The 20,631-nt window shown below is 42.7% G+C and overlaps 1 protein-coding gene across 1 annotated transcript; it reads right to left on the bottom strand.

Annotated features, from left to right (window-relative positions):
• Positions 1-15,076: 15,076 nt before the first annotated feature.
• Positions 15,077-20,114, bottom strand: LOC146274016 (protein NLRC3-like). Its single transcript, XM_084704035.1, has 7 exons — positions 20,110-20,114; positions 19,788-19,904; positions 18,180-18,243; positions 17,841-18,069; positions 15,737-17,546; positions 15,445-15,616; positions 15,077-15,208 (listed from the first exon to the last, which is right to left on the bottom strand). The coding sequence occupies exons 1-7, from the start codon at positions 20,112-20,114 to the stop codon at positions 15,077-15,079; spliced, it is 2,529 nt and encodes an 842-aa protein (XP_084560161.1).
• Positions 20,115-20,631: the final 517 nt, after the last annotated feature.

Here is a 20,631-nt window from a genome sequence, read left to right as displayed (position 1 = left end):
CTCCCTCCCTCCCTCCCTGCTCTGAGAAGTCAGCCCTCCCCTCCCTCCCTCCCTCCCTCCCTCCTGCTCTGAGAAGTCAGCCCTCCCTCCCTCCCTCCCTCCCTCCCTCCCTCCCTCCCTCCCTCCCTCCCTCCCTCCCTCCCTCCTGCTCTGAGAAGTCAGCCCTCCCCTCCCATCCCCTCCCTCCCTCCCTCCCCCCTCCCTCCCTCCCTCCCTCCCTCCCTCCCTCCCTCCCTTTTAATGACTGTAAAGAGCGGGGCTGCTTAAATTGCTCGCTAGCACAACATTTTGATAATTCCGCTTCATGATGACTGCCAACCGACGAGGTTTTGTATTTTGCCAGCAGCACAGATCATGAGAGGGGTTACCGATAACAGTGTCATTGCACTTTACTGCATTGACTATCAAAGGGGCGCTCACACAGTTTGTTGTTGCATTTAATAGATAACCAATCGTTGTCTTGGGGCCCCAAGCCGGCTCGGCGCCCCAAGCAACTGCTTGTTTCGCTTGCCTTGTCGCGACGGGTCTGTGCGTGTGTCGTAATTTCTTCCCGGTACGGCGTACCGGCCAGTACCGGCTTACTTTCACCCCTGGTTCAAACCGACACTAGGACCTAGGTTTGAGCTGAGCTACATTTGACAACGTCTGGTTTTAGTGACCTCTCTTTCTGGAGCTAAAAACCCAGTTTCCCTCATCTCAGGGTTTAAAAACTCAGTTTTCACTAAACCCGCTTTCTGGGAATACAATTATGATTGTGGCTACAATCATAGTTGAACCATATTGTAGATTGTAGAGTAAACATGCAGTTTTTAATTGTATCATTATGAAATGCAAGGCCTATTAACGTAGTTTGATATATGTTCAGTGTTAAGCAACATTACATAAAGAGGTGCATGTCCTTACTTGAGTTTCTCCAGTCTGCAGTGTGGATCCTCCAGTCCAGCAGAGAGCAGCTTCAATCCTTTTTCTCCTGGATGATTGTAGCTCAGGTCCAGTTCCCTCAGGTGGAAGGGGTTGGACCTCAGAGCTGAGGCCAGAGAAGCACAGCCTTCCTCTGTGACCAGACAGCCTGACAGCCTGTAGAAAGAGGATCAATATAGTGACAGAATCCATCTGGGCCTCCAGAGTGAGTCAGCACAGAGGGGTTCATTTGGCAGGTGCTGTCATAGCTGCACAACGTGCAGGGAGAGTGTGTACTGGCAACATCAAGCACGCTTTACGGCGTTCTATACATTATCCCGCTTATTACACGGCTACTTGACAAAAACAAATAACTTAACAGTGTGTCTTTTTACAATGTATTTGTTACCATTCGTAGGCTTGTGTTGATCAGCAGAGAAATAGTTCGCCAAAGACGTTGAACTTCATAGACGTTTTACATTATTTAGGCTTCAAATCAGCTGACGTTGCTAAGCAACGGAGTACGCTGGGGTTGAGAAGTTACCGGACTACTTGCGGAGTGCTACGAAAGACGTGAATCCGAGGCGAAAAGGCCACTTCCCTTGACAGCGGTCAAATATGCATAGCAACGGTCAAATATGAAAAAAATGTTCACTGTTGAACGTTCGGAAGCCCCATTCAAGTGAATGGAACATTCTACAGCGTTAAGAACAGCCGTGTAATAAGGTTATCTAATGACCTAACATCATTAAATAAATACTGTTAAGCATTCTTCTTCGGAATTTCAACGTAAGAAATGAAACATATATGATGTCATTTCTTTGTAATCATCCCAAATAATGTTAAGTGTATGGGTATTTTTCCAAGTAGGCCAATCGATACGTGCGATGCATTGAGTGGGCTGCGCGCCGTTTACTGAGTGTACCGGTCTGACAGTAACTCCCGGGCCACTTTTTTTTCCCCGAGTCCGCCCCTGCTCGCGTCCCCATACCCTGCCTCAGTCAACTAAAATGTAGCTAATTTTACATATAAAACGGTGAAATATCAGCCTACCTGGCAAACTTCACTGAGTTGGACTCCAACTGAAGAATATCCTACCTCAGTCGCTCTTTATTAGCTAACCTCAAATGTCCTGGTTTATACACCGCAAATATCCTGTAGTTATCCTGAGGTAAACTTCTTCTAAATTATTGTCAAAAACCCATGAACTTCTTTTGTTCTGGACTGGCAAGTCATTTTTTGTTGACTTAAACTTTCAGATGTTATACTTTTTCTTATCTTTGAATTTTCTGAGCAGATATAGCCTACATCGCAGGCTCCGACGGTGTTCTTTCTAGAAACACGGCTAACTGATCAGAGAGAGATCACATGACTTAGCATGACAAGAAACGTCATGCCATTGGACAATATGATCATATTAAAATAACAGCAAGTTCTTCTGAAAAATGTAAGGTGAATTAAATGGAAGTAAAATTAACCAAATGTATGCCAAAAAAACATAGCTACCCAATAAATGTATGTATTTAAAAATAACAGAATGCTTATCAGTATTTATTTAATTCTGTTAGGCCATTAGATAATCATATTCTGCTCCAAAAGAGCAACATAACTACCTGTTGGCTCTGCCTTCCATCCTGAGAGAAGAGGAACTGCTATATTCAGATGCGGTTCATGGATAACGGCTAATCATTTAACCCCATCATGCCTATGTCTTTCTGCATTTCAACATTTTATATTCTTGCTAAATATATTTAGATTTAGTCATATAGATTTAGTCATTTAGCAGACGCTCTTATCCAGAGCGACTTACAGTAAGTGCAGGGACATTCCCCCTGAGGCAAGTAGGATGAAGTGACCTGCCCAAGGACCCAAAGTCATTTTGCACGAACCGAACCGGCAACCTTCTGATTAATAACCCGACTCCCTAACCGCTCAGCCATCTGACCTACACTGCTCAAAACAATTAAAAGGAACACTTTGAAAAGACATCAGATCTCAATGTGAAAAATGTTTTATGTTGGATATCTATACTGATGTAAGACAGTGTAATGTCTTAGGAACGAAAGGATACCACATGTTTTGATGGAAATACATTTTACCCTAAAGAGGGCTTCATTTTACAGACGCCCCCAAAATCAAAATGAAAAAAAGATGTTGCAGGCTGGTCCATTTTGACAAAATGTCTGCAACTCAAAATGCTTCTCAACATCTTGTGTGGCCCCCACATGCTTGTATGCATGCTTGACAACATCACGGCATGCTCCTAATGAGACGACAGATGGTGTCTTGTGGGATGTCCTCCCAGATCTGTCGAAGGGCATCAGTGAGCTCCTGCAGGACGTTGTGCCCTGAGGCCACCCTCATGAAGTCTGTTTCTGATGGTTTGGGCAGAGACATTCACACCAGTGGCTTGCTGGGGGTCATTCTGTAGGGCTCGGGCAGTGCTCAACCCAGTTGATTTGGGGGCCCCTCCGAATTTGTATAATTACTATTAACATAATATATAACATTTTTTAATTAAGCTGTAGTTTCATGTGCTCTTGGGGGCCCTCTGGTGGCCATGGGGGCCCTAAGCAGCCGCTTAGTTTGCTTATGCCTTGGGCCGGCTCTGGCTCAACCTGTTCCTCCTTGCACAAAGCAGCAGTTATCGATCCTGCTGATGGGTTGAGGACCTTCTACGGCCCTGTCCAGCTCTCTCAGAGTAACTGCCTGTCTCCTGGACTTCAAATGCTCCATCCCCAACCCCCTCAGAATCAGAAGGGATTTTATTCGCCATGAATGTTTGCACAGACAAGGAATTTACTTTGGTAGGAAGGTGCATACATTGAACATATAGGAATATTGAAACTTAAATATGTGGACTAACAATACAAAAGGAGCAAAGTCGAGCTAATACTAAGGGGATTTAGAATAAAAAAATAAAAATTAAATATAAGTTGCCATAATTTACAATCTAACCTAACCTTCGCCAACCACCAGGATGCCCGGCATCCGAACATTCCGGGCATTCCCATTAATGGCAGAGAACAGGTTGATTGGCATGTCGGATCCCGCGAACACTGCTGGTAAACAACCAACTAACAGCCTAACATTTAACACACGTCTTTCTGTGTGGGTCGCAACACTATGTTTGTACTAAAACTGCTAAGATTACTTGATGAGATGCCTTATCAATCTATCAATCTATTAACGTTACAAAAGATGGACACTGCAGTCAGATAGCTACCCTGTTTGCTATTGTATAATGCCTGTTTGAAGTGTACTTCAGAGTAGGCCATGATCTAGTAACTTAAAGGCTGGTAGTTGATTGAAGATAATAATGGGGATATGTTTAAGATTGAGATTTGACTCAAATGTGGGTAATTGCATGTGTAGGCCTACATGTTATTTTTGCTTAGGGTTCACTTCAAACATTAAAAGAAGGGATGAGATAGCAGACTTCTTCAAAAAGCTGAGCAAACAGGATCAGGTGGAAATAGACCCCAGTCCTTGCACCACCCCAAAACCTCAGAGCAGCTCCCTCCCCGAGGCTACAGGCACCAGGTCAGAGCATACTAGTCAGTCAGTCACTGAGTTTAGCTTGTGTTTGTAGGCCACACATGTAAGCCTACACAAAGGTTTTTTTCTGATTAAACCTCACTTTAAAATATTGGTTCTTGTTTTGATGGATGTGGCATTTTTTGTGTGAGTATACACTAATAGTTATGTTTTAATGTAAAAGATTCATAAAAGGATCTAACTTCTAACCTGGTTAGACCCAGATTATATATTCATGAAAACAGAGTGACCACATTCTCTCCAGTTAGTGAGTACAGTACAGTGGGTGTCAGAAAGAAATGAATTGCTTTGGATAAACAGGCCACAATGAAGAACTCAGGCTTAAGTGAATTTTAATTTATATTTCTCATCAGCAATCATATGAATAATTGACACTGCTTAGATGCCAGGCTAAGGTTACACACACATTTTCAGTTTTGGTCTGTGGACCCCCTGAAGTAGCCCTGGCCACCCCTTGGCCACCCCATATATAAAAGTCTGGTTCCGCCACTGCAATCAGGGAGGCTGGCACTGTCTAGGTGTTTAGGGTTACATCAAGAGCACTGAGTTGGAACTGATTATCTGGGTTCAACATCCATTTGCACATTTTATTTTCATTTCTTCTGGATGCATGATTATGCTTTGCTTATGATCTGCACCTCTCTTCCTCACCAACCACCTCTGGAGAAGTGGAACTCTCACTGAATAGCTCCTCCCAGGCTTTCTTAAATGTTTTAACTGAGGTTTCCTGAGAGTTTCACCTTGTCTTCTGTTAAATACCGTTTGGGCTTATGTATGTAAAATGAATGTGTTTTCATAGTGTTTAAACTGTAAGCTCCTTTGTTTATTGTTGGAATGTTCTGAGACTAGTTAGGTCAAGAGAGGGGATGAAGGATTTAGAGGTATGTCTGTTTGACCAGTGAAGACTGACCACTGTGGGACAGTGAACCCTGGAGGATGGGTGTATGATATTAAATGGCCTGCTATCTAAGATTGTTGATACAATGGAGATTAGTTTGACCAGGGGGGTCATCTGGAGACATGAAGTCTGGGTGATTTTTGGGTCATTTTGATGTTTTATGACACCCTGACTTGTTGCAGGAGAACCTCATCACCTGGGGGAAGGAGCTCTGGGACATCAGGTTCTGAGGCTGTTGTTTCAGCTGTCACTGAATTGGGTTCGAAATATTTGACAGACGTGTCCTGATTGTTGTATAGAAATGAACAGATGTTAGATACTATATAAAACTGTATATATACTATACAGGAATGTGTTCCGGTTCACCTGCAGTATGGCTGCACTGATGAGAGCTATGCTATTATTACCTAGAATTTTCTTTGTCTTGTTAGTGTCAAAGTTGTTTTGTCGATTTTGTATTTTGCATTCAGTACGACCAGCAAACACTTCTGGATGTTAAACTGTCACTTAGCAAGGATTATTTTATAACCTTTAATTCCACTTTCCGAAGTTCGAGCTTGGAATGCAGTGGGCTTCTGTTGTTCCGATTACCTGTGAGACGGAGGAAGAAGAAACCAGGCCAACGTGCTGGAGTCCTCGTCCAAACTCGGAAACGGAGCTTCTGACCTACTTTTCCAACCTTCCTACTCGCTAACGTTCCGGTTAACTTTCTTTGGGCCATGGATGTAGCGGTACTAGCATCTCACTGCTCTCCTGTCCTTGAGCTATTAACTGTAAAATCAGACCCTTTTATCTACCTCGGGATTTACTCAGAGTGCAGTCTATATACCCCCCCCCCCCCCCCCAGGCAGGTAAGGCGACTGCTTTGGATGAACTGTATGGGATTATCAATGATCTGGAGAATGTGCACCATGAGGCAGCCTTCATTGTTGTTGGTGATTTCAACAGAGCCAACATGAAGAAGGTCCTGCCCAAATACTATCAGCACATTGACTTCTTCACACCTGGAGACCAGACCCTCGACTATTGTTATACAGCATTCAAGGCCAGCTACAAACCCCTCCCCCGCCCTGCTTTTGGGAAGGCTGATCACACCTCCATTCTTCTCCTCCCAGCATATAGACAAAAGCTTAAACAGGTCAGACCAGTTGCGAGGTCAGTTCACCTATGGAGTGATGAGAGTGTGACGACCCTCCAGGACTGTTTCGACACCACTGACTGGCTGATGTTTAGGGAGGCAGCAGATGGAGACATTAAACGAATAAACGGATGCTGTTTCCAGCTACATTCAACACTGCATTGATGACGTTGTCCCCAAGAAGGATGTCCGGTCTTTCCCCAATCTCAGATCAATCTCCTCTTCTTTAAAGGATTGAACAATGCAGTAGTCAGAGAACTGCGTAAAGCAAAGACAGCCTATTTTATGCAACTGAGGAATTTGAAGGAAACGGCACATCCCTATGGAAGCACCTCAACAGTCTTACTTAACTCAAACCTAGTCAACAAAAAACAAGAACAGATTTGGAAGTGAAGTTATCAGCACGAACAATTCAGCTATTACAAAATAATTCAGAAACTTCTTTATTCAGTCAGTGGAGGACCTTGCTGATAATTTTGAACCAGCAACCCTATCACAGACCACAAAGTCAGAGCCATCAAAGCTTTTCCAAATTAAGGAGGTCAGTCAGGAAAAAGTACATAAAATCATTAATAAACTAAAGTCTAAGTCAAATGATGTGTTTGGGTTGGACATTGCCTTTATCAGAACTCACTGTTCTTCCCTGGTTAAACCTGTAACCCACCTGGTCAACCTTTCCATCAGAGTGGGCAGATTAATAGTAAAGCATCTCGAAAGCAACAAACTTATCAACTCTAAAGAGTTTGGATCTAGACCAGGGTACTCTACAGAAATGGCTAACTGCTACCTTACCGAGAACATCAAGAGTAAGTTGGACGAGGGTAATGTTGTCGGAGCTGTGTTTATGGACCTAAAAAAGGCCTTTGACACAGTGAACCAACCAATATACTCTTGAATAAATTCACCACCTTCAACTTCTCTGAACATGCTATTGGCTGGTTTGCATCATATCTGGATCATAGAGAGCAACGTGTTAAAATAAACACTCAACGCCACTACAATCCACAATGGGTATCCCACAGGGCTCCATCTTGGGGCCTCTGCTCTTTAGTTTATATATAAAGGATTTACCAACATGCTGTCAGTCAGCCAATTGTCAAATGTACGCTGACGACACAGTAATTTATGCATCAGCCAGGACACCAAGTGCAGCAGCAGAGACCCTGACCAAGGAAATGGAGGGTATATCCCAGTGGCTCAAAGATAACCATCTGATGCTCAACGTCAAAAAGTCTGTATCTATGTGCTTCTCTATGTAACCGGGTAGCGCTAGAACCCTGGAACTTCTAGCTAACTCACAGCTGGCACTCATTCCTTAATTTACATTTAGTCATTTAGCAGACGCTCTTATCCAGAGCGTCTTACAGTAAGTACAGGGACATTTCCCCCGAGGCAAGTAGGGTGAAGTGCCTTGCAAATGACACAACGTCATTTGGCACGGCCGGGAATCGATCTGGCAACCTTCAGATTACTAGCCCGATCAGCCATCTGACTCCCTGTTTAAGTTTAAGTACTGGTAGGTATTGGAGGCAATTATTGCTGTGTGGGTAACCTAGTGCTTTAGGCATCGGCACCAAAGATTCAGGTAGGCTGGCAACGCATTACATTGGTTTCACTGGTATTAGCCATATGTTGACTGTAACTGACTAACTATTGTTGTACCAATCAGTGAAACTTTTCCTTAGTGGGATATTGACTGTGGACATCCGAGTGCGGGTTCCAAACGTATCAGTGGGTTTAGTGCCAACCTCACTGTTTTTCCCAGATTTTTGTTTATCTTTTGTTTTCAAGTTGTTTGATTTGAGGAGTGGTTTGTTGTGTTTACCTTGTGTGCTGTGGTTTGCCGTGAACTATTTTTATAACGTACCATTACATACCATTTGATTTTACTACTGTGTATAAAATACACCTTTGTATACTTTTGATACCACAGCCTCTGTACAGTTCATTTGATTGGACAGAACACAAGTCTGAGATATAGTATTTCCAACTAAGGGTCTCTCACCCCATCTGTGAGAGTGAACCTCCCCGCCACATCTATAAGAGGGAAAGCCAAGTGTACAATAAAAATAGACCAAGGGGCAATAAAGGAAGTTGAGACATTTTTAGGTATCATTTTGGATTCAATAAACACATAAACAAACTCTGTAAGACTGTCCGGACAAACCTGAACTGTTTCAGAATGATAAGGCATCACATACCTGTCAAGGCAGCTTTACAGATTCTTCATGCCATGATACTCTCATTTATCCTACTGTGTTACTGTATGTGGCCAAGCCTCCCAGACAACAGTCAAACCATCACATCATTACACAAACAGGCACTGACAATAATGGATCAGAAACCACCACTGTGGCACCACTGTTTGATTGTACAGAAATACAAGCTTTTTAATTTTGATAGCTTTATGAGGTTCTCTTTTCTTAAACTGACTTTAAATAATCTAGCTCCAGCCATACTGTCCTTTAGTGACAAAACCCAAAACAAGGAGAGTGGCCACTAGGGGAGCAGTGGGCAACTGCAGAGCAGAGGGGCGCAAAACCACTTTCAGACAGTCATGTTTTTCAGTGATAGGGAACCATTTTTTGAATAATTGACCAACTGAAATAAAAACACAAACCAAACTGTAAACATTTAATAGAAAGGTGAAACACTTGAAAGAAAACCAAACATGTAGCCACTGAGTCAGGTCCTTAAATACAGGAGCACACACTCTGCTGTCCCTGTTGTAATGTATTGTGTTGTTACGTCCCTGTTATATATACTAATATATTGCATCTGCTGCATGATTGTGTAACTCACACTATGTAGTAAATTATATTTTGATTCACTTTTTAGAAAGGCCTGACCAGGGACTGGGGATGCAAATTATTCTATTGGCTAAAAACCTTTTACACAGCACATCTACAACATATTGTTATTGATGTATGTAATAATGTGCGGTGCATTGTCCCTGACAAATAAACTAATACATTAAATACAAATCAGAAGCCCTGGGTTGATGCCGGGGTCCGGGCCAACCTGAGAGCCCGGTCTGTCTCCTTTAACTCTGGGGACCCTGATCAGTACAGGAAGGCTAGATACGACCTTCTGAAGGCCATCAAAGCAGCAAAAAGGGCTTACAGGACCAAGGTGGAGTCCAGCTACCATGGCTCTGACCCCAGGTGCATGTGGAGTGGACTTAAAGCCATTACAGACTACAAAGGGAGAGGCTCCAGTGAGACCCAGTCCTCTGTCCTACTGCCAAACGAGCTGAGAACCTTCTACGCTCGCTTTTAGAGGGACAGTGACCCCCCTGCAGTGGAGCTATCTGAAGGCAAAGCCAGTGGTGTGCCTACAGTAACTGTAGCTGAGGCATTGCTCAAAAAAGCTCAACCCTCGCAAGGCACCTGGCCCAGACGGCATATCAGGTGCTGTGCTGACCAGCCGGCAGGGGTCTACAGTGACATCTTCTGTGGTAGAAATTTTGGTCATATGCATAGATGTATGTGTATGAAATCTATAAGCTTCTATGTTCATTGGTAAGAGACAGGAAGGGAAGATAATTAAGTTGAGTTCAAAGAAATGTGAGGTGCTGATGGCTCTGTGGGCAGCTTGCCCTGGGGGATGGGTGAAGCATCTTATATGGCCTTCTGTCCTCTGGTCAGTCTATTGACTTAGTTGCTATGAACTTTGGCTAGAGAAGACTGTGTCCTGTTTCATTGTTTGTGTTAATTAAAAGTATTGTTTGAAGATGACCACACCAAGGATGGTTGACCATTTGGCTGGCCAACCCCTGTGGCTTTATTATCTACTGCTCTGGAGAGAGCTGTGACATCAAAGAACTTTGGGACACTTGGTATGTAGATGTATTGTTTCAAGCTGTCACTAAGTTGAGTGAGCCAATCACAGAGTTCGCTACATTGATTGATTGACCTTATAGAATGCCATTTGATCTAAAGTTTATATAAGGCAGTGCATGTGTGATAGTTCTCTATCACTCTTACGGACGATCTGTGTGGATGGCACCTCCTTCGTTAATGAGTGATCAGCAAAGCTTTGTTTAATCATATGTAATTTTATAGTCTAAATAAATTAAATTGAAACCGCCATCTTCGACTATTCATATCTACACAGTCCAGCTTGAATTTTCTACCACACATATCAGGTGCTGCGCGGAGCAGCTAGCAGGGGTCTTCAGTGACATCTTCCACCTCTCCCTCAGCCTGTCTGTACTCCCCACCTGCTTCAAGAGGACCACCATTATCCCTGTGCCCAAGAGCACCAAGGTCACCTGCATGAACGACTATCGCCCGATAGCACTGACATCTGTCATCATGAAGTGCTTCGAGCGGCTAGTCAAATCCTTTATCTGCTCCTCGCTGCCTCCCACAATGTACATTGAGTGCATATGTTTTAAGATGTGTTAGCAATAGCTTGCATAATGGTTTTAGAGCTTTTTACCTTTTTGTTATGATTTTTTTTTTCTCCAGATGTATATTTTAGATAAAATGAGTTATGACTGCTTGCTGGTAAAAAGTTTGAGTTAAAATGCTTTCAGTGTGACTGTTTGGAACTGTTTTACATAGGATGTGGTAAAAACTACTTGCATAGAGAAAACCAGATCTCTGGATCTTGAGAGACAGCTACTTTGACAGGGACTGGTGTTTACGCGAAACAGGATTTTGAAAATTCAATGTTCAGGCTCACTCTCTCTCATAGGTGCGGTGTCGTGTCCTAAATAACGGGGGGGAATATGGGCGAGCAAAGCTCTTAATCGTTGTTATAAGGAAAATACTCATAGGTCTGAGTGAGAACAAAGGAATAAGGGATAAATACATTATAATGTTGTCATAAAATACTAAAACATTAAAGCTGCTATAAAAAAAAAAACCTTGTTGTTATATGTTATATGTTATATAGCCCAGTGACGTTACGACATTGTGGTTTGGTTTGGTGTCGATTCCCTCAAAGGGAGCTGCTAGCAAACCCAAAACAAAACGTGCGATCTCCGCGCACGAACCTATGGAACCGTGAGACCCCGAGCATGACTGGATCACACAGGCCAGACAGTAAAGTTGAGGGTTGGTCCAAAAGCCGATCATTGCCGCACACACATACTTGCTGTGAGCCCAGCGCATCGTTCAACACAAATTTTTTTTTGCTTATCATAGATGTAATCTATGTTTTAAGTACTTATATGTTTGTTATGTCAGATTGCTTTGTGTTGTCTTGTCCCAAGCATTTCAGTGCCCAGTCTGACCTTGTGTTGTTCTGTGTACCTGACAATAAAAGACTTAAACTTCGTCATCACTCTGCCGAGCAACTTCTATGTCCGGTATGACTGGTCACTGAGCGCTCTGTTTGGTAAAGTACTGTACAGAATAAAGAATTTGTATTAATCCGGCATCTTGACTATTCACGCACACAGTGTCTTCAAAACTTCCTCGACACTTCCTTGAGAGATTAGGTTGGTTTAGGGCAGTTCTATGGGTGTGTGTGAAGCCCTCTGCGACATTGCTTGTAGAAAGGGCTATACAAATAACATTGGACTTGAACACAATGACACGGTAGTCAGTAACCAATGTGAAACATTAACCTCCCTGAAAAGCTGATGTCACTGAGCTGGATTGAACCTTTGGAATATTCCAGAACACTATCCTGTCTATCGTATACTGAGACATCATGTGGTCATCCTGAGGTATTTCTATTATGTAATTTGTTATTATGTTATTGGATTTAAAACATCACGGTTCAAATGCAACCAATAATTTAACTCCTTTCTAATTTGAAATTACCCATCACCCCTCCTTGCACCCCAAAAGGGAATGAGGAGGATAGGTGAAACAGTGGCTGTCTGAAGATGTTGGCCAAATCAGCTATAATTACATGTGGTTACCTGAACCACAAAGACTTTACAGTAACGTCCAAAAGAAAACACACCATGTGTAATTATGAGACGCTCACTGATGAGGCTGGGACTAGGCCTAGGTCACCTAGGCGTAAGTGACACAAGCAAAACTAGAGAGCATACAATTTCTGGGGAAATTGTGAGGGTGTGCTTGTGGCTGCCCCAGCTTTCCATACACTCCTGGTGTTTACATATTTCAAAAAGCATTTAAGTGTATGACTACAGTTCTGACCATTGTGTTCCCTTGATAATAAGTTTGTAAAAATGACATGCATCATTCAGATGGAGGAGAGGTGATACTGGTTGGTTGGAAGAGAAGGAGGCCAAATGTAGCTCATGAAGATGCAGCGCTAGATAACTTATTAAATTGTAATCAGATATAAACAACTTGTTGGTTGCCCTATTATGTCCTATTATCCTCCTATCATCGCCCTATTATGTAATTTGAACGCCCTGAACGGCATCATTTGAGTAATGAGGGCAAGCGTAGGCATATTGATTACTTAAAAAACGTTAAGTTTCATTATGCATCATAGAGGAGCCTAGTTAGAGAAGGATTTAGCAGTTTAATATTAGAAGCCTATTTTATTAATAATTTTCAGAGTAACCTCAAACCTTTCTTTTGTTTCTTTGACCTTACATTTTCTTTGAGGGCTTAGTGGTCTCGGTTTAACATCATTATTTATAGCGACATAATTACCGGACACTGTTAGCTCGCAATGTAGACAAAGAATGCCCCTGCAACAAAGTTGTAACTTGGTAACAAGTAGCCAGCTAGAAACCGAGCAGAAGTTTGTAGCCATATAAAGGACTATAAATATAGTCCACTTGATTTGGCTGCAAGATTCGCTGATTTTGAGTGTCCAAGATATGATGGATTCTGATCTGGATCAACAGTCTAGCCATGTAGCTAAGGCTTGTCCGGGAAGAGTACATTTTTTTTTAACGGCAAGTCTGGAAGATCAATTTAGGCTAGTGCTACTTGCCCCGATGCACTGGACAAGTTATTAAAACTCAAACAAAATAAAATGCAATGTTAGGCCTACTTCACGTTATGTGCCACTCGTTACGTCTATCGATTTTATTTGAGCGAATTCTGCATCAGTAAAACCACCAACCCAAGATCTCTACAGACCAGCTAATTTCCTGCTCAACACTTCAACGGGGGCTTATTACTTGAAAGATGAATTAGGCTATTTACGGTCGTCTCAGTTACACCATGAGGGGTGGGAAATACTGTGATTTGCTTAAGAAGGCAAATGGCTAGTAAAACATAACATTTCATAATAATTTCAATAAATCAAGCAGCGCAGCAAGACCCAGTAAAATGTATATCCTACAGCTAAGCAAGGCTGAAGCAGGCTGACATTAATTATTTTCATGAACAGACAAAGTTTTGACATTGACAAAGTTTAGGCTGTGGCAATGAAGTTCAGGTTAGTAGTCAGATACTTTCACCTATTGAAAAACTTTTGAGTAAGGGGAAAGCCAAACATGTTCCGTCGCCGTTTGACTTTCTAAACATCTCTAAAGAGATGTTTTTGTTAGCTACTCATTAGTGTCTCGGGTAGGCTACAGCGTTGCAGTGAGCCGCCACACTGATTTGAAACCACAGGTAATGGTCATTTCACCAACAAATCGTTTATTAATGTCAAAATAAATCCTACAACAAAAACGTATTTGTGAGGAATGTTTATTTTAACGATTGAAAACAGATGCATCATGACCACTGTAGTATGTGTTGCCCAAGCAACAGAGGCTAATGTCATGATGCTAATGCTTCAGTGAAATAGTAGACTACCGTTTCCGAAAGTAGATGTGGGCCTACTTACTTAATAATATCAGCTAATATTGTACATTACATTTCACAATTATGTTTCACACCACAAAGTAAAATGATTAAATATCACCCTGGCCTCTTTGCTTGTGGCGTTTCTGCAGCTGCCTTGCAGATTAGTATCCCCCAAGTTAACAGATGGGAAACTAATGTTCTGCTAGAGATAGTCACGCGAGTTTTCGTGACGTTGGTGACGTTAGTGGCGTCAGTGACTGTGGCTAGCAAGTTAGCCACCGTTAGCTTCACTTTTTGCCACAAAAACGTAATTTCTACTTAAACCGTGCAATGGAACATAAATCCCAATACAACCAACGCAATCGCTACCGAGACGAACCTTTTGACATCGCCATTGTCTATGTAGTCCAAATATTGAGGCATCCTTAGGGGGGCGAAAAGAAACAATAAATAATAAATAATATATATGTGAGATAACAATGGTTTGTGCTCGCCGAAGGCAAGCACACCCCAACTAGAGATTTAGCAAGTATTAGATATGTAACATGTTGTATGTTTCAGGGCGTTAGTTTCAGTTGCTTGCCAGATTTAGTTTGTGAGAACTAGCCAGGCCACCTAAAGCTATGTAGCTAATGATGAATATAAAGTTATGTTACCTCAACGTTAACTCATGTCAGCTGCATATCTCTCCCTACTTAATAAAGCTAAGTTAAACACTGTGGTACCGCGCTCCTTCACTTGAGTGAGAGATAGATGTGAAAGCAGAGACCGAGTACTAATGCACCTCTAAGAAAATACAAAATATTAAAATAATATTTTAAAAGCTGCATTGCCTGGCCAAGGACACAGCACTACTTTAAGAGTGCTAATTACAGTTACAGATCAAATCTAACTTTGTACCTAGTCAAACCCTACTGCTTGTGTGTTGAGTGTTCTGGTCTTGACCCGGTATCGCCCAGTCTTGGTCTTAGTCTTGACCCAGTCTCGACCCCTCAAAGTCTTGGTCTTTTCTCGGTCTCGATACACCTTGGTCTGGGTTTAGGTGGTCTTGACTACAACACTGTCCCCTGGTCCTGACCTCCTGCCTGGCCTGACTCTGAACCTGCCTGCTGCCCTGTACCTGAATGACTCTGCCTTGTGGATTACAACCCTTGACTGCCCTGACTATTCATTGGCCGGACCCCTTGTACCTTTGATAGACCATAAACTTACGATCAGTGTGTGGTGTGAGATAATAAATATAGTTGTGTCAAGTTGAACATGAATACAGACCTCAGTGTCTCCAGCTTGCAGAGTGGATTCCCCAGTCCAGCAGAGAGCAGCTTCATGCCTGAATCCCCCAGGTTGTTGTTACTCAAGTCCAGCTCTGTCAGATCTGAGGAGGGGAGAGCTGAGGCCAGCGCTTCACAGCACCGTGCTGAGAGGTTACAGTCATTCAGCCTACATGACATAAGGAGAACATGAGACATCATCCGACATCATCAGAGTCATGTTTTGTAGGAACATATGATAATCAAACACTATCACAATATGTGATAAAAAATAAAGCCTTATACATACAGAGCAGTTTTGGAGTCTTTGACCACTGGCAGCAGCCTCAGAAGACCTTCCTCTGATCTGGAGTATATCTTCAGGTCAAACACGTCCATCTTCTCTTCTGAAGTCAGCAACACAAAGACCAGAGCTGACCACTGTGTAGATGAGAGCTCATCACTGGAGAGACTTCCTGAGCTCAGGTAGTGTTGGATCTCCTCCACCAGAGAATGGTCATTCAGTTCATTCAGACAGTAGAACAGATTCATGCATCTCTCTGCAGAGGGATCCTCTCTGATCTTCTCCTTGATGTACTTGACTGTTTTCTCATGGCTCTGTGTGTTGCTTCTTGTCTGAGTCAGTAGGCCTCGTAAGTCAGTCTGATTGGACTCCATTGAGAGGCCCAGGAGGAAGCGGAGGAAAAGGTCCAGCTGTCCATTCTTACTCTGCAAGGCCTTGTCCACAGCACTCTTGTAGAATCGGACTTCTGGTTTCTCTTTGAAAAGAGCCAACAGTTTGTTGGAACTGGAAGCTGATGGAGTCTCAGACATCAGATTCTCATCATTGTTGATGAATGAGAGAAACACAAACACAGCAGCCAGAAACTCCTGAAAGCTCAGATGGACAAAGCAGAACACCTTCTCCTGGAAGACTTTACCATCCTGTCTGAAGATCTGTGTGAACACTCCTGAGTGCACTGAGGCATCACAGACATTAATGCCACACTCTGTCAGGTCTTTCTCATAGAAAATCAGGTTGCCTTTCTCCAGCTGGTGGAAGGCCAGTTTTCCCAGTGACAGAATACTCTGAATGCTCTCTTCATCCCAGTGTGGATCTGTCTCAGTTTTCCCAGCATACTTCACCTTCTTCTGTTTGGTCTGTAACACCAGGAAGGTTGTGTACATCTCAGTCAGGGTCTTGGGCATCTTCTCTTTCTTCTCTGTTCTCAGCATGTGTTCAAGGACTGTAACAGAAATCCAAGAGAAGACTGGTATGTGGCACATGATGTAGAGGATCCTTGATGTCTTGATGTGTGAGATGATTCTCCTGGCCAGGATCTCATCACTGCATCTCTTCATGATGTACTCATCCTTCTGTGGGTCATTGAACCCTCGTACCTCTGTCACCAGGTCAACACACTCAGAAGGGATCTGATTGGCTGCTGCAGGTCGAGTGGTGATCCAGATGAGAGCAGAAGGAAGAAGCTTTCCTCTGATCAGGTTGGTCAGCAGCACATCCACTGAGGTGGACTCTGTGACATCACACCAGCTCTTGTTCTTTTTGAAGGCTAAGGGCAGTCGACACTCATCCAGACCATCAAAGACAAACAGAACATTGTACTTGTCGTAGATGGAGATTCCTGATTCTCTGGTTTCTGAGAAGAAGTGATGGACAAGTTCCATCAGACTGAACTCCTGTCCAGCCAACAAATTCAGCTCTCGAAACGGCAGAGGAAAGATGAACTGGATTTCCTGATTGGCTACTCCTTCAGCCCAGTCTGTGATGAACTTCTGCACAGAGACAGTTTTTCCGATGCCAGCAACTCCTTTTGTCAGAACAATTCTGATAGATGTGTCTCGTCCAGCTGAGGGTTTAAAGATGTTGTTGCACGTGATGGCTGTTTCTGTTCTTGCTGATTTCCTGGATGCTGTCTCAATCTGTCTCACCTCATGTTCTTTATTGACCTCTCCACTCTCACCCTCTGTGATGTAGAGATCTGTGTAGATCTTATTGAGAAGAGTTGGGTTTCCTTGTTTAGCTATGCCCTCAAACACAGTTTCAAACTTCTTCTTTAGTTCAGATTTGAGTTTCTGTCGACAAATCTCAGCATGCTCATCTAAACAAAAAACAACACGTGTTAAGTGTGTGTTTTTGTTAAACGTAGTTTGGATTATTCACAGAGTATGAACTGACAAAGTGTCCTCTATATTCAATTCAAAACATTTTCTTTTCAAATCTATGATCGTTTATCAGGTACACAATAATGAAACAGCTTAGTATACTCAAAGTACAAGGTCATAGGAAGATCTACACAACATTGGGCTACTCTGAATCTTAGAACTTTCTTTATCTATAACCTTCATCATGTATTATCAATTGGTCAACTCAGACTAAATATGGAGTCTCTTACTTTTCTCCAGAGTATCAGCCAGCTCCTTCTGGTTCATGTTCCTCAGGACGTGCAGTGTGATCTTCAGAGCTCCCTCTCTGGCACTGCTCTCCTGCTTCTGATATTCAGGGTCCACCACTTCCTGGTCCTCCCTCTGACTCTCTAAGCCTTCTGGGAAATCTGAACTCAGAATCCTCTTCATCCTCTTCAGCTCTTCCTTCACAAACTTGATAACAGTCTCCTCAAGCACCTGAAACAGAGAGGGAAGATATCAGACGAACCAGGAACTCTATACACAGTAGAACAAGATGACTACAATGATTCTGTCTTGTTTGTACTTTAGATGAACACAAAACTCACTGTGAATATGGAGGACAAGTCCTCATGGTGACTCTGGTGTGACTCAGACTTCTCCTGTTGATCTCTGAGGACAAGAGATGACATTACTTAACCACATGAACCACATGTACAAGGGCTGATCATCTACTAAAGAGTTTATCATACATAACTTGAGGGTTTAGGTTGGTTGAGGGGCAGTTCTATGGGCGTATGTGAAGCCCTCTGTGACATGCTTGCGTGTAAAAAGGGCTATACAAATAAATTTGATTTGATTTGATAAGCATGAGTGGTAAACTGAACTGTATCCACTCATGCATACACACAGACTGTATAAGAGTGATACCATCACTACCCAGTAAACCATCTTCTATACCACTACAAGGCACTATTCCTTTAATACATTCATCAAAGATAGGAGCACTGTCACCCCCAGGTAAACAAGTGTGTTGTGTTTCAACCAGACCCTGAAGAATGCCATCAGGGTCCACCTCACACAGGGCTGCATGTTTGCTAGCAGCCTGCTTTAGACACTGCAGCACTCCTCCACCCAGGAGTTGAAGACCTTCTGGTCTCAACCAGTCTAAGTGGGCTGAGCCCCGCCCGGTCTGTGCTCATACCAGGCCTGGTACCTGCAGGGCTGGACACTGACTCTCATGCTGTCTGTGTGTGTGTGTGTGTGTGTGTGTCTGTGTGTGTGTGTGTGTGTGTGTGTGTGTGTGTGTGTGTGTGTGTGTGTAGGGAGGTTATTGTCTTTTAAGGTGGAGAAGTAACTCACAGGCTTATCCTGGAGTTCACTCTCTACTGAATTACAGAGAGCAGCTTTGAATAATTTGTCTGCACCACCATGAAACAGGTACACAGGTACACTTGCACTTAGAGATTCATGTTGTTTAATTGTAACTTGCTTAACTACATGCTCTTATGGTTCTTCCCTTTGGCACTTATTTTTTGGTTGTTCACAATGTGTGCTTCTTGTTTTGGCTACCCGCAATGCTTTGTTGTTATTATCAGTGAGCACTTTGTAAAGCTCTCTCTTGGAAGTCACTTTGGATAAAAGTGTCTGCTAAATGAATAAATGTAAATGTAAATGAAATTACATAATGGTAGTGTGGTATGGCTTGCATAACTGCATTAGTTTCAGGGTAGTTTGTTGTGGTTGTGTTGTGGTTGTGTCTCTGTGTTAATGTCAGGTAAAGTTCAACATTACAACATTCAACATTAAAGCAGCACAGTGGACTGGTAGGTTGTGGTCCTGTCTCTCACTGATCAAACACAACAAGGAGGTCAAAGGTGTTGATGTGTCTGATGGTGGTCTAGTGGTTAAACCATAGATCCATAAAGAGAAGACCAACTCCACATGTTAATGACATAATATTAAATAACAGCTCCCTCTCACTGTGTAGCTCTACCTCATGGTCTGAACATCAGCCAGGCTTTGAGTTCTGACTGTGTTTAGTAGAAATGTCACATGATGATCCTGAATCTAATGATGACGTTATACTTATTTATTGTGTGTTGTCAATGACTGTGTGTGGCCTACCTACCTGTATACACTATACACAGACGGCTTCTTCACATCATGTCATCTTCATCACATAACATTGAACACCAGCAGAGGTCAGTACATACCCTTCCTCATTAGAAGGTCCTCCTCCATCACTGAACTTGAGAGGTGGTTCCATGGACCTGTCACTCTTCATGGACACACAGCTGGGTACAGGTGAGGCTGGTCTCTGCTGTCTCATCCTGTCAACAGACACAACAAAGTGTCTTACAAACATAAATCACTAAAGTAGACACCAGATATATCATACTGTCCATCATGTGTTGCTGTAGTCATTCATCAGTAGGGTCAGAACCAGGCTTGAATATTGCTGGTCAACTTCAAAGAGTCAGACAGGCAGGTTTCCAGACCTGTTGTTACTCTGTATCTCTCACTGTGAACCTTTACCACATGGTCTGTATGTCAGCCAGGCTGGCAGTCAGCAGCTCTAACCCTGTGTTTTAGTAGGGATGTGATGAGGGATGCTTTAGTATCTACAGTCAGTAGCTCTAACCCTGTGTTTTATTAGGGATGTGATGAGGGATACTTTAGTATCTACAGTCAGCAGCTCTAACCCTGTGTTTTAGTAGGGATGTGATGAGGGATAATTTAGTATCTACAGTCAGCAGCTCTAACCCTGTGTTTTAGTAGGGATGTGATGAGGGATGCTTTAGTATCTACAGTCAGCAGCTCTAACCCTGTGTTTTAGTAGGGATGTGATGAGGGATATTTTAGTATCTACAGTCAGCAGCTCTAACCCTGTGTTTTAGTAGGGATTTTACATTATAAAGTAAAGGTCTACATTGGACTTTTAGATTGTAAATACTCCTTTATACTTTGCTTCACTTATACAATCAATGTATTTACAAGTGTGTCCACTTTCATGGACTTTTTCCAAACATTTTAACAGCTCAGTTTTACCAACAAACA

The sequence above is a fragment of the Hypomesus nipponensis genome, chromosome 9 (assembly GCF_054491055.1).
Source record: "Hypomesus nipponensis isolate SF chromosome 9, ASM5449105v1, whole genome shotgun sequence".
Lineage (NCBI taxonomy): Eukaryota > Metazoa > Chordata > Actinopteri > Osmeriformes > Osmeridae > Hypomesus > Hypomesus nipponensis.
Note: the sequence above shows the minus strand (reverse complement) of the source record. Positions and strands in the feature narration are given on the sequence as shown.

Bases quoted from the DNA above. Each gene is read 5' to 3' on its own strand.
- LOC146274016 (XM_084704035.1), bottom strand. The intron at 17,547-17,840 runs GTAAGAGACTCC...TTTTTTGTTTAG, and splicing joins GGCTGATACTCTGGAGAAAA to ATGAGCATGCTGAGATTTGT. The intron at 15,209-15,444 runs GTATTCATGTTC...ACCTAAACCCAG, and splicing joins AGCTGGAGACACTGAGGTCT to ACCAAGGTGTATCGAGACCG.